The sequence below is a fragment of the Balaenoptera physalus genome, assembly GCF_965194825.1.
Source record: "Balaenoptera physalus genome assembly, chromosome: 9".
Lineage (NCBI taxonomy): Eukaryota > Metazoa > Chordata > Mammalia > Artiodactyla > Balaenopteridae > Balaenoptera > Balaenoptera physalus.
Genome location: NC_138888.1, coordinates 15,014,578 through 15,029,001, shown reverse-complemented (window position 1 = coordinate 15,029,001; position 14,424 = coordinate 15,014,578). Strand labels below are relative to the sequence as shown.

Here is a 14,424-nt window from a genome sequence, read left to right as displayed (position 1 = left end):
ATAGAGAGATAGTAGATTTCTCCTCGGAAATCATGGAGGCCAGAAAAAAGTGACACAGTAATTTGTAGGTATTGAAAGAAATGAACTGTCAACTTGGAATCCTCTACCTAGTGAAAAAATCCTTGAGGAATAAAGGGGAAATCTAGACGTTTTCAGATGAAGAAAAACTAAGAGACTATGCTTTTGCAAACTTACCCTGAAAGAATGGCTAAAGAATGTTCTTGAAACAGAAAAGAAACAATAAAAGAAGAAATCTTGGAACGTCATTGAAAAAAAAAGGAACAACAGAAAGAATAAAAATGGGGGTAAATACAATAGGATTTCTGTCTCCTCTTGAGTTTTCTAAATTATGTTTGGTGGTTGCAGCAAAAATTGTAACACTGATGAAGTTCTCAAAGTGGGGAGTAAAGGGATGTAAAGAGAAGTAAGGTTTGCATGCTTGGTTTAATCTGGCAAAATGTTGAAACCAGTGGATTGTGATAAGCTAGGTATGTATAATGTGACACTTAGAGCAACCACTAAATATCTATGCAAAGAGATATACTCAAAAACCATACAGATAAATCAAAATGGAATCCCCCCAAATGGCTAAGTAACTCACAGGAAGGCAGGGATTGATACAGGCAATGACTTGGATGGTTCTCAAGGGTATTATACTCATTGAAAAAAGCCCATTTTAAAGTCACACCCTGTACGATTCTATTTATATAACATTCCCCAAATGACAAAATTATAGAGCTGGAGAATAGATTACTCATTACCAGCGGTTAGGGATGGTCGGGGAGGGAAGGGTGTGACTATAAAGGGACAAGCACAAGGGAGATCTCTGTGGTGACAGAACAGTTCTGCATCCAGATCTTGTGGTTACCTGGATCCACACGTGTGACTGAATGTGACAGAACTATGCGCACATGGTACTACTGTCCCTCTTGTCCTCTGCTCTCTTTCCTGGGTGGTCTACCTCCACCATGACGCCCTCCACGCACTTCCATCATTCCATCGGCTGCCTCCCTCCTCAACTTCGCTTCCACGCTTCTAAATGCTTTCAGACAGTTCTAACTGGATGTCTTCTTGCTACTCTACTCTCAACATATCTTAAATGTGGCTCCTCCCCTCCCCCCAACCTCTCTACGTTTTGCCATCTTTCTACCTGTCACCCACGGCAAACGTCAGTCATCCTTACTCTTCCTTCTCCCTGGCCTCCCAGTACCAACCACTTCATTTGTCTTAAAGGATTCTTTTAAAAATTCATTTCTATTCTCACTGTCACCAGTGAAGTTCTGGACCCCATGAACTCTTGCTTGAAACTTGATGAGAAACTTCCTAACAGACCACTAGGCCTCCAAACTCTCACCAATCTTATCTAGTCTGTAGAGCAAATATCAGAATATCCTTTGACATGAAAGCTGAAAACTGTCTGTACACAGGAAAACTAGAATGGGAAATCTAGAGATCTGAGTAGAAGTCAAACAAGACATTTCTCCAAAAGCTGTTAAACACATTTACTTAATTAAAAACTTCTCTTCACACAGTCATACAACTTATAGGTGACATTGTGTCCCTTTCAGTAGAAGTGCAAAATACATACCTTAACTCTACGAGTAATGCTGAGGAACCGACAAGTTTTATCATAAAGTTCTTCCAGATTTTCTCTGTCCCAGTAGAAATCAGGAGTGATCAAGAAGTCTGAACTCAAGTTTATATGGTGTCTTAAAAAAAGGAAAATCATTAACTTTTAATTTTTATCTTGAATTAAAAAATCATGGTCTATTTTATTTCTTTTTTGAAGAAGATATTTATTGATTGATTTATTGATTGAGTGAAGTATGGTTAATTTACAATGTTGTGTTAATTTCAAGTGTACGGCAAAGTGATTCAGTTACACATACATACATATATATATATATATATTCTTTTCTAGATTCTTTTCCATTATAGGTTACTATAAGATATTGAGTATAGTTCCCTGTGCTATACAGTAGGTCCTTGTTGTTTACCTATTTTATATATAGCAGTGTGGCTATATTAATCCCAAACTCCTAACTTATCTCCCCCCATCCCCTTTGGTAACCACAAGTTTGTTTTCTATGTCTGTGAGTCTATTTCTGTTTTGTAAATAAGTTTATTTCTTATTTACATGGTGCTTTATAAAAGTAGTTTTTAATGCTGATTCTTGTAATACTTCTGAGAAACATGTAAACAAAAAATTTTCAAAATGTGCAACCAAATTAATTCAATCTTTATATTAACATTTATGAAGTAGAGAGAAAAAAACCCAATTTAAAAAATTTCTAGGGACTTCCCTGGTGGCGCAGTGGTTAAGAATCCACCTGCCAATGCAGGGGACACAGGTTTGAGCCCTGGTCTGGGAAGATCCTACATGCCGCGGAGCAACTAATTCCGTGTGCCACAACTACTGAGCCTGTGCTCTAGAGCCTGTGAGCCACAACTACTGAGCCCGCGCGCCTAGAGCCCGTGCTCCGCAACGAGAGAAGCCACCACAGTGAGAAGACTGCGCACCACAATGAAGAGTAGTGCCCGCTTGCTGCAACTAGAGAAAGCCCGCGTGCAGCAACGAAGACCCAACGCAGCCAAAATAAATAAATAGATAAACTTATTAAAAAAAAAATTTCTGCTCTTTTTGCCGCATCTACTGCGAGAATGAAGACCATTCTCAGCAATCAGACTGTCGACATTCCAGAAAATGTCGACATTACTCTGAAGGGACGCACAGTTATTGTGAAGGGCCCCAGAGGCACCCTGCGGAGGGACTTCAATCATATCAATGTAGAACTCAGTCTCCTTGGGAAGAAAAAGAAGAGGCTCCGGGTTGACAAATGGTGGGGGAATAGGAAGGAACTGGCCACTGTTCGCACTATCTGTAGTCATGTACAGAACATGATCAAGGGCGTTACACTGGGCTTCCGTTACAAGATGAGGTCTGTGTATGCTCACTTCCCCATCAACGTTGTTATTCAGGAGACTGGTTCTCTTGTTGAAATCCGAAATTTTTTGGGTGAAAAGTACATCCGCAGGGTTCGGATGAGGCCAGGTGTTGCTTGTTCAGTATCTCAAGCCCAGAAAGATGAGTTGATTCTTGAAGGAAATGACATTGAACTTGTGTCAAATTCAGCTGCTTTGATTCAGCAAGCCACAACAGTTAAAAACAAGGATATCAGAAAATTTTTGGATGGTATCTATGTTTCTGAAAAAGGAACAGTTCAGCAGGCTGATGAATAAGATCTGAGTGATCCAGTTACAGAAACTGCAAGAGGCCAGACTCATATGTGATATTTTAAAAACGAATAAAAGCTCTTTTGACTTGGGAAAAAAAAAAAAAAAAAAAAAAATTTCTAAGCTTCTTTTTTCATTAAAATTTGTTACAATATACATGCACATATATTTGTGTGTGTGTGGATAGATAATCAGATGGCTCAAAAATAAAAAAGACAGAAAAAGGTAAAGATTGACCAATCTTACTCCTATTCTTATCCCCATTTTTCCCTTTCTCCCACTCCCTGCGGGTAGCCACTGCTAGTTTCACACACACACACAAACACACACACTCTCTCTCTATTTCTACCTTTTTTACATATGAGGCCTGAGTTTGCTTTTAAACAAAAATTTATGTTATAGAAGTAACACATAAATACCGTTCACTCTAAAAAAGAAACACCCTAGAGAAGAACTCAGAAAACACTGGTAGGCCCCTCGCCCTAACAACTCAAAGCCTTTCGGCCGCGCCGATGCTCTCCTGCGTCCTTCCAGATCTGCTTCCGTGCACACATGCGCACGCACATACACCTACGTGTCTGGTAGTACGTATACATATCAAGATGGAGATGAATATTTATGTTGTTTGCTTACAAGTAGGATCATACCATGTATAATCTGTGACTGCCACATTTCTACTTCTATTTCTCGTCATAGATTCGCCACATTCCTTTGAATAACACATAAGCACTCTTATCGTAAAGAGACGAAAACTTAGGATAACAACAGTAAGACTCTACGAAACTATTCACAAACCTAAGTATATTGAGTCCTAATTTCTGAGTCCCAGTATTATAATTCGCTATATCAAATTCTGCTCGCATGACCAAGAGAAGAGGGCAGAGGAGTCTATCTCCCCCACTTCCTAGTGAGCTCAAGGCTGTAGATGTGCTGCGGGACGCTCTCATGCAGAGCTTTCTATTTTTGTTGGTGCCCTGACTTAGGGCCCCTGAGCTTTGAGAAGGGCCTAGATGACGCAACACTGGACCGCTTCTCCTCTCCAGGGCAAGTAACTAAGGAGAATGTGGAAAAGCAACTCTTAGGTAAACTACTGACAAGGAACTCCAGAAACTCACCCCACACACGACAAGGGCCGAAACACTGAGAATCCTGCCTAGTGAGAATAACACCAAGATTCAGGGTGTTTCATTCCATAAATCTTGGGAAAACTACAAGAATAAAATAAACTGAAGGCCTTTTAACTTAATTTTAAATGATGTACTATTATATTTCATCAATTTTAAGACATTCTTCTTCCCATTTTAACATCTCTGAAAATGGGAGGCATCTTTAAAATTGATGATGTCTTACAGGTGGCAGTTGAGACTTAGTTGTCACTGCCTTAGACGACTTATTTCTCTTATTCTTTCCTTTTTATGTATGCCCAAGAGGAAATGTGATAAATCTACATCCAAATAAGACTGAAAGAGCTATTTCCGTAGTGCAAAATTAAATTCTGTGATAAAAAAGCATTGTCTCATATGTTAGTGGGCAGCATTTTCACTTTCTTGTGGCATCTTATGGTGTCTCAGAGTCAGTGAAATATGGTACATCACTTTTCCATAGCAATTAGGTCTATTCAGCATTATGATGCAGTGATATACTTTTACTGAGAATTACCCTTGTCCAAATTCTAGAATGCATCTTCCCACCTTTGAAGAACACCTCCTACGCTCGCTGATGTAGGTTTAACGTAGAGTAATTATGGTCTCTCTTGCACATGCACAATTTCTTCCAGTACATTCCTAATACAGCCCAACTGCTTCTAATGGGTAAGAGTTCTCCATGCTTATAATGAATGAAATAGAAACAGCTGCAATTCCCATAAAGATACAAATGTTTGCTCTTTACTGTAGAGCTGCAGGGATATTTTCTGGAGATTGTTAAATATATGAAATATTTCATTTACAGAGAAAGTTTTACCTTAAGGCAAAGAGTTCACCCATTTTCTGCATAACTTCTTCATGAGATAGTTTCACTTTCTTCCCAGCTTTTAAAGCCTATTTGGGAGGGGGAAAATAGATACATACATACACAGGTTTCCCTTCTCACTAGCATTTTCTATGATGTACATTCCTAATCTCTTAATGAAAAACCAGGGGCTCTTTTCCCGAGTATAATTACTCTTTCACAGTAAAAACAAAGTTAATTACAGTAAGCGTGATTTTTAATGTATTCTGAAGTTTTGATATAATTTTAGATGCATTTTTCATGCCACTATTTTCCCTGTAATTTGTCAAGACACTTTTTAATTGAGAAAAGTGGTCATAATTTCCTTCCTTAGAGAGGAAACATTTCATTTTATTTCCCTTCAATTCAGTTACATTAAAAATATTATACCATTAGAGAAAAGTAATTTGAATTTTAAGTTTTAAAAGGTTTCTTATTTTGTCATTTTATATGTAACCGGGTTTTTTTTTTTCCTGCTTAAATTCAGTGCAGCTTTCTTAATGTTTATTATTACTTTATTGTACTTCTAAATTCATCATTATAATGGGAAATTTGTATTTTTCCCCAATAGAACTCAATCCTTGAAAACAAGCATAAAATTGGTATAATTACCTCTGGAATCGACTGAATAGATTCAACAAATTTATCCAGTGATGCTTCCCAGATAGCCAGTTTCACTGGGGGAAAAAAAATTAACAACAGAACATTTATCATCATATTCATGTGTCTACAAAATGTAAAACTGCACAGTACCTTCACTGCCATTTCAACAACAGTTTAAGAAGCAGATGTCCAAAAAATTTGAGACTGAAATTTAAGAATCGTTACTTATTATTACAAAAGATGGCACTAAGTAGAAAGAGACAGAAGAAAGTGAGTGGATTTCCAAGCCCTGCTGGCAGACCAAAGCTACATTGGGTAGAATCCCTGATTTTCTCATACTGCATCTCAGAAGCTGAGAGGAACGAAGGGTGGCTCTGTAGAGGGGCAGAAATCAGGCCTTCCTGACCTTCCCGCCACTCCTCTGGGCTGTGCGTACAGCTCAGAAGTCCCAAAGCCGCCTGGATGGTACGTACAGTCCACCACAGCAGCAGCCTAGTGCAGACTGGTGGCAGGAGCATTTCTTAGAGAACTTCTACAGTTCTATTCAGGGGTATGGATCTTGCCAAAAAAACTGAGAGCCACCGTGACTCTCTGTCCCATTCCTGTGAAAAACCAGAGTGTATTTTTCTACATAGAGGCCTGTGCCCAATCACAGAAGGCTGTGCTTTCTCTGCCTGGATTACAGACAATCTAAGACTAACAATCTCAGAGAGACGGAGAGGGGAAAACAAAGGTAGTGATAATAATAACAATAACAGCAACAACATAAAAGAATATTTTTGGAGAGGTAAGCTTTATCAATACCATTAATAAGGAATGAATAACTGTAGCACAGATACTATATATTATACTCTATACTACATATATTTTTCTCTTGGAGGGGAAAAAAAAGGAAAAGGAATTATAAGGCTTTGCTGAGTACTCTGCGAAAACATGTCAAAGTCTTTACTAAATATTTCAACTTCCCTGGATGAAATGAAAACTATGTGATACCGTCTCTGATAAGTAGTAGTAACTTACCTGAAAGGCAAAGAGCATTTGAGAAAGCAAATTTCTCTAGAATGGCGTCCTCTAAATCTAGCTCTGAATTTAACCTGATTTCCCCTCTGTGAAGTTTTGACTGTCCCCTAAGAAAAAAAAAAAAAAGTAGTTTCTAAATCGCAAAAAGTACTTTTTTTCTTTTGAAAAATAATCTTTATAATCTTTCTAGAGGTCATTTTGGCAATCTGTATCAAGAGTCTTACAAATGTTCTTATACCCTATGATCCAAGTAATTCCACTTCTAGGAATTTATCCTAAGGAAATAATCAAAGATGCAAGGAAAGATTTGTGTACAAAAAACTTCCTATGGGGACTTCCCTGGTGGAACAGTGGTTAAGAATCCACCTGCCAATGCAGGGGACACGGGTTCGATCCCTGGCCCAGGAAGATCCCACATGCCACAGAGCAGCTAAGCCCGTGCGCCACAACTGCTGAGCCCGAGAGCCACAACTACTGAAGCCCATGCACCTAGATCCTGTGCTCCGCAACAAGAGAAGCCACTGCAATGAGAAGCCCGTGAACTGCAACGAAGAGTAGCCCCCGCTCGCTGCAACTAGAGAAAGCCCGCGCACAGCAACGAAGACCCAACGCAGCCATAAGTAAGTAAATAAATAAATGAATAAATAAATAAATTTATTAAAGAAAAAAGACAAATGAATAGAGATATACATTAAAAAAAAAACTTTCTATGGTCAAACGTTGAATAGTAAGAAATCAGGAAAGAAACTAAATGTTCAACAGAAGAACGGTTCATTTATAGGAATTCACACAACAAAAATGAACAAGCATGTTTTGAAAGGATATTTAGTAGAAAAGGGAAAATGCCTACAATATTTGCTAAGTGAAAAAATGCTGAATATAAAACTATGTAACTATACACAATATAATCTGAAATCACATGGACATGGTGAGGATGGGGAGGGAGATGAGGCAGCTGTGACAAACCAAGATGTATATGTAGAGAACTCTGGAGCGACTGGGGAGGAGGGGGAAGGGAGGGAATTTGGGAGTGTAAGTATCACAGGCAAACAGGAAAAGTATAGGCTAAACCTTCACGAGAGATGTGAGACCAGAAGACGTGCACAAAGGTTGGTGGAGGAGAAGATGATACAGGAAAGCTCATCGCTGGCTATTATCACTTAGCTCTTACCCCAATTAGTCTTTCTATAGCTGGTGTCTCTTCCAAATTTCCCTAAAGCTCTGCTTGTGTCACTTCCTTTCTCAATACAAAGACTTTTTTTCCTTCTCACATTCCACTAGACCAGTACCTCCCTGAGAGAAAAGACCTTTTAATCCTGTTCATTCTGCCTTCTCTCTCCACCCTAACATCCCTCATTTTTGCACCCTTGCTGTGACATGGAAATTGGCCAGTACGTTGCCTACCCATACATTTGACCTGAGAGTGGTACAGCAGTGGTACCCACCCCCATTTCCACAAGTGGTTCTCTTAGAGCACCCCGTCATTATACTTCATACTTTTTACACTCAAAGTCAATGGGAAAAAAGCAAAAAGGCTTTACTTAAGAGAAGACTTCACAAGAATAATTTAACAGGTTCATTCTAACGAAGGCACACTATATTACTGATTTTGGCTGCTTAGGAAACTTACTATTTTGGGGTTATACTATCTACTTGTTTTAATTTATGGGTAGCCTGAGAAGCTATAAAAATAATATCTATCCACTAATATTTATTAATTGTTTCAGCTTTGTATTTGTACCAATAATTTTCTTAAAATTAGTCTCCAAATTAATAATTTATCTTCTCTACTGCTGTACCTAGTTATTCCAAGTGCCCTTTTCATAAATTTGATAAAAAGTTGCTTACTCTGTTTTTGAGTAGTTAAGCTCTTCATTCTCCCAGTGTACCAATGCAATTTCATAGGGCTGAATTTCATGTTTTTCAAGAACTTGCATCACATGCTTCATCTAGAAGAAAAGGAAGATTAACCTGAAATTATAACCGACTCCCTCAGTACAGAATAATGTTATAGAGTTAATGCTTATAACATTTTTTTATTACATTTGATAACACTTCTTCTGTTCTTTAGGTTTTAAGGAGAAAGCAAATTCATGGTGATACTCAACTAATTGGAACGATATATTCATTTGCTTTTACATTTGGAAAACACAGACAAGCTTAAGGAGGAAAACAAAAACTACCATTATCCCACAACCCAAAGAAAACCCCTAATAACATTTTGGTTTGTATTCTTTAAATCTTCAAAACAAAAAGTTTAAGTAACACACTTGTAAAAATTTAAACACAGAGGTATAGAAAGTGATAATCTCTCTCTGTTCTCCTGAATTTCTTTTTTTTTTTTTCACACACACACACTGTATTTTATTTTTACAAGAGATAAACGGACACCAAGAATTGTAAATGGATGACCACAACAAAAGTAACAATGAATGCAATTACCAAACACGAAACACACTCATACTATGTCAAAATATTGACATTCAGTCCAGTAATCCTCCACTGTAACAGCTCCTTTACTTTGCAGTGAAAATTGATTTGTATATTTTTTGCCTCCGAGTCCTTGTGGGATTTTTTTTTTTTTATTCAAACAGAAAGTCACAAAAATTATAATCATCCTCATCAGTTCACTCAGTCCTATGTAATTAATTTTCTTTTTCATCTTGATCTTTTGTTAACACTTTTATGAATTCATCAGTTTTCCACTAGAGTTCTGAAAATGCTTATTCATTCAGTTCAGCAGTATAGTCAGTCTCCTGAATTTCTAATCCTCTAATGTTACCACCATTAAACTTGGTGCATATCCTTCCAGACTTTTCCCTATGTGTATATGTATGTACATTTAGTTTGCTTTTTATATAAATGGGATGATACTGTACGTATGAACATTTTCAGTGCTATTCTCTTTCACGGAGGAACCATAATTGATTTAACTATCCTAAATGTCCATCCATGGGGGGTATTTTTCTATTCTCTACTATCACGATGTCGCATGTGCCAGCCTTATGCGTGTATCTTCAAGGACTTGTGGGAATATTTCTTTAGGATTTGTTGGAACAAAAGACATGCACACTTATAATTTTGATAAATGTTTCTAAAATGCTCTCCAAAACAGTTTTTCCAACTTTAGAATCCAAAGATTTATGAGAGCATTCTTTTTTTTTTGAATTTTATTTATTTTTTTATACAGCAGGTTCTCATTAGTTATCTATTTTATACATATCAGTGTATATATGTCAATCCCAATCTCCCAGTTCATCCCACTGCCCCCCCCTTTCCCCCCTTGGTGTCCATATGTTTGTTCTCTACATCTGTGCCTATGAGAGCACTCTTTTTTTTTTTTTTAATGAGAGCATTCTTAAAAAACACTGGGTATTGTCAGCCTTTTACATCTTTGCAAATTCAAATAGCCAATGTGTACATTTTTCTTGCGTTTACTGCTCATTTATATTTCCTTTTCTCCAGGAAACCACTCCCCAGTCTCCCTGCCCCTGCCCCCTATGTGTGTATCTCCTTTCAGTAAAACTGGGTGTGTATGAGGCATATTTTTTTACCAGCTCTGGTATTATATTGGTTATATTTTGTAACCTGCTCTTTTAATTTAACTGTATCATATACACAGGCAATTCCTCAGAAACTGGTTTCTTCCCACGTGACTTTTAAGAGCTGTAGTATGTACATCCTAAATACATGCTATGGATGCATTTAACAAACTTCCTATTATTATGTGTTTTGGTTACTTCTCATTTTTGCTATTGTAAATAATGTGTTGATGAACATTTCTATACATCATTCATCATATATAACTGTGATTATTTCCTTTGGATAACTTTCTAGATGTAAAATTGCTGAGTTAAATATAAAGCTTTGATATGTATTACCAAACTGCTTCTGAAAAGGTTGTATTAAACAAATCATGATTGGGATATTGAAGAAATTATTTCCAGTGAGTTAAAAAGTTCTAGAAAACTTGATCTAAAATAAGACTCAGTGCAGCCAGCTTCCAGTGAACTGTGTGTACATTACTCATTTTGTAGGTTATCACATGAGAAGTATACTTCCTTCTGTCTGCAGTGTAGCTAGGATTGTTCTGATTTTCCACAAATTATTGTGTGCTCAGAGAATGGAAAATGTAGGAAACTTCTAAGTGAAAAAGAAAATTTCGGAAGATGACAGTGCTAGAATCAACATCACATAATGCAGAGCAAATAAACTGAGGATTATCTGTTAATTTATCTTCCAATTGCTCAGATTATTGAGTGCCAATTAACAATTTATCCTCAGAAAACTAAATTTTAATACTTTCACACTTTATTTATACTTACAGTTTTGTCTTTCACATTCCAGAAGACAGCAGCTCCTTCCCTGATTTAAAAGAATAAACTAAGTTAAAGGTGGAATACATTCTTTAGGGCCACACATTAAGCCATGCTTAGGTAGCTTCTAGAATGTATCTAGAATGCCAATTTTAAAAAATATGATTTATTATTGATTTGACATGATGGTCCCTGGATGGATATGATAAACAAAAGCTATTTTTTGAATTTTTGATAAAAAACCTGACCCCTCAAAAATTCATGGATTTCTCCTGTGGTTTGCAGAACAAATAACTATTATTGTAAAACCATATAACTTCAAGTAACTAGACTCTTTCATACCTGATGCAATTCTTTTTTTTTTTTTAATTAATTAATTTCTTTTTGGCTGCGCTGGGTCTTCATTGCTGCGCGTGGGCTTCCTCTAGTTGCAGCGAGCGGGGGTTACTCTTCGTTGCGGTGCACAGGCTTCTCAGTGCGGTGGCTTCTCTTGTGTGGAGCACGGGCTCTACAGCGCAGGCTCAGTAGTTGTGGCACACGGGCTTAGCTGCTCTGCGGCATGTGGGATCTTCCCAGACCAGGGCTTGAACCCGTGTCCCCTGCATTGGCAGGCGGACTCCCAACCACTGAGCCACCACAGAAGTACCCTGATTCAATTCTGGTGTACAGATATCAGAATAAGGAAATTTTTGAGACCTGTCTCATTAGCTCCCGTTAGGCAGATTCTGCTATCAGAAAAGAATAAAGGGTCATGCTTTTAATACCTGTGGAATAAAGAGACTGAGATAAATTAAAGCCTCAGATGGTAAAGGCACCTATGAAATAATGCCAGCCATGCCTACAGTGCTCAGAGAAGACCTGCAACAAAGCCACAGGAGGCCCTCACAATCCAAGTCTGCCTTTGACAAAATTTAAGTCTAAAAACTGTTAGGGAGCTTGTTTTGATTTCTGAAGTCTGATGTGTTGAGCTGTTTTAGGTAGTAAATTAAAAAAAAAAGAGAAAAAGGAGTTACAGCTCTGGGTCATTGCACCAGAGGAAGGAAGGGTAGAAATGAAAGAAAGGTAGGGGCTTCCCTGGTGGTGCAGTGGTTAAGAATCTGCCTGCCAATGCAAGGGACATGGCTTCGAGCCCTAGTCCGGGAAGATCCCACATGCCACAGACCAAATAAGCCCGTGCACCACAACCACTGAGCCTGTGCTCTACAGCCCGCGTGCCACAACTACTGAGCCTGCGTGCCACAACTACTGAAGCCTGCGTGCCTAGAGCCCATGCTCCGCAACAAGAGAAGCTACCGCAGTGAGAAGCCTGCGCACCGCAACGAAGAGTAGCCCCCGCTTGCCGCAACTAGAGAAAGCCCATGTGCACAGCAATGAAGACCCAATGCAGCCAAAAATAAGTAAATAAATAATTAATTAAAAAAAAAAAAAAAAGAAAGGTAAAAATATGATGTTCCCATTACCATTCTTCAAACCATCTTAAGCAATGTGCTTAGTACGTGTGTGGGTCTGTGCTTAGCATCTGGGATGCAAAGGTGAGTATGGTCTAGATCCTCTGCACAAGGAAGTCCCAATCCAGAGAACATTGATCCACGGACCACCAATTACAATAGTGTAATCCACGCTGTAACAGTGTTATGCAGAATCTAGGTGGATGTACACTGGAGGGACACAGTTCCTAAAGGACTAGCAGAGCCAAATGAGAAAACGAGAGGAAATACAGCAGAGGAAATACCCCAGGCTCCAGGAAAAGGTGCGAGGGGGGCAGGCAACGTCTCAGAATAAAGAGCCAGTAGTTTGAATGGCTGCGGATGAGGGCAAGTGGAGGGCACGCAGGTCAGAGGCAGGAGGAGCCAACCCCTGAAGGAACTTCATGCTGTGATAAGGCATTTGGTCACATTCCTTAGAATTTTAAGGACAGTATAGTGATCAGAATTACCTACTGAAAAATTGCTCTGCCTACAAACAGACAGACAGACAGACAGGTGGTGGGGTGAGAAGACAGGCAGGGAGACCAAGCAGTGAGTGTGGCAAAAGGCCAGGGTGGGGTCTCAGGATATGGATTTGGGAGGTGTTTAAGGCCACAGCCAGAGCCCTGGTTCAGAGAAGCACCTCAAGGCAGATGAGAGATCCCAGAACTCTGCAGTATGGCGCTCAAGCCACATGTGACTACTGGGCACCTGAAACAGGCCTGGTCCAAACTGAGAGCTGCTATAAGTGGAAAATATACGCCGGGTTTCAGAGACTTAGTATGAAAAGGAGAATGTAAATCTCACTAATTGTTGACTGATTACATGTTGAAATGATAATAGTTTAGATATGTTGGGTTAAATAAAATATACCAGTAAAATTAATTTCAGGCAATATATGATGTTATTATTAGTGTTGGTCAAAATTAAATTCATCTTTTTTTAAATTAAAAATGTGGCTGTAAGAAAATGTATTATTGCATTCGCGGCTTGCATTTGCGCCTTGCATTGTATTTCTACTGGATGATGCTGATCTAGAGGACCTCAGAAATCCAAATTCCTTACTCAAGTCAAAAGGGGTGTTTTTCTACCGGCACTAAATGTTGAATTCTTGATTATGTCCAAGGAAAGTAAGGCATCCACAGGAACAAAGACAGAGCTTCCGGTTATCAGCTGTAAGAACTAAGACCACAGAAACTTCACCAGAGTCTGGATTCTTATGGATGTTCCATGTATTTCTGTTCTGCCACTTATTAGTCCTTTGACTGTGGGTAATTCACTTAATCCCTCTGACCCGTGGGCATAAAAGATCTTCCTCAAACGTTGTGAGGATGAGATTATTTTAAATGGTTTCTATTATCATTACCACTTCCACTCAGCTACTCTGGAGTATCTGGTGTTAAAACAACCTTAAAAAAAAAAAAAAACCTTTAAATAAAAGGAATAAATGTATGTGGATCAGGGTCCCAGTCTGAAGTCTCTAGAGAGGTAAGGTGATCTAAAACTTTAGCTCCAGAGGGAGAAGAAGGAAAAGGAAAAAAAGACAGCGGGGCAGGTAGCATGCACCTGATAAGGGGCACTGAAGATGAATGGGAAATAAGATGCTTACATATCCTTAGTAAATGAAAATCCACATTTACAAATAAAGGCAAGTACACACCAAGTTACCCGAATGGGCCTCTGTTAATGACCTCAGCCTGAGCTTCCTTCAGTCTCTTGCTCTCAGGAAGGCTGGAAGCTGGGGGGGGGAGTCCACTCGGTTCCCTAAATCCCTGCGTTCTGCAGGGCACCATTAT

The 14,424-nt window shown here is 38.7% G+C and overlaps 2 protein-coding genes across 8 annotated transcripts in view; one reads left to right on the top strand and one right to left on the bottom strand.

Annotated features, from left to right (window-relative positions):
- RMND1 (required for meiotic nuclear division 1 homolog) overlaps window positions 1-14,424 on the bottom strand; it is a 45,250-nt gene that overhangs the window by 15,826 nt on the left and 15,000 nt on the right. For all 7 annotated transcript variants that reach the window (XR_014267294.1, XR_014267295.1, XM_082474817.1 and 4 more), the window contains 6 exons: window positions 11,172-11,211; window positions 8,695-8,795; window positions 6,847-6,953; window positions 5,836-5,900; window positions 5,197-5,273; window positions 1,589-1,709 (listed from right to left, as the gene is read on the bottom strand). Coding sequence is in view for 5 of the 7 variants with exons in the window: in XM_082474817.1 (XP_082330943.1) it covers window positions 1,589-1,709; window positions 5,197-5,273; window positions 5,836-5,900; window positions 6,847-6,953; window positions 8,695-8,795; window positions 11,172-11,211 (511 nt within the window). In the remaining 2 variants the exon portion in view is untranslated. The remainder of the gene's footprint in view (window positions 1-1,588; window positions 1,710-5,196; window positions 5,274-5,835; window positions 5,901-6,846; window positions 6,954-8,694; window positions 8,796-11,171; window positions 11,212-14,424) is intronic.
- LOC309666873 (large ribosomal subunit protein uL6) lies at window positions 2,631-3,321 on the top strand. Its single transcript, XM_082474998.1, has one exon. It carries the CDS (start codon window positions 2,662-2,664, stop codon window positions 3,238-3,240), a length of 579 nt encoding a protein of 192 aa, XP_082331124.1. The 5' UTR covers window positions 2,631-2,661; the 3' UTR covers window positions 3,241-3,321.

Coding starts and splice junctions, on each gene's coding strand:
- LOC309666873 (XM_082474998.1), top strand. CDS start 2,662: ATGAAGACCATTCTCAGCAATCAGACTGTCGACATTCCAGAAAATGTC.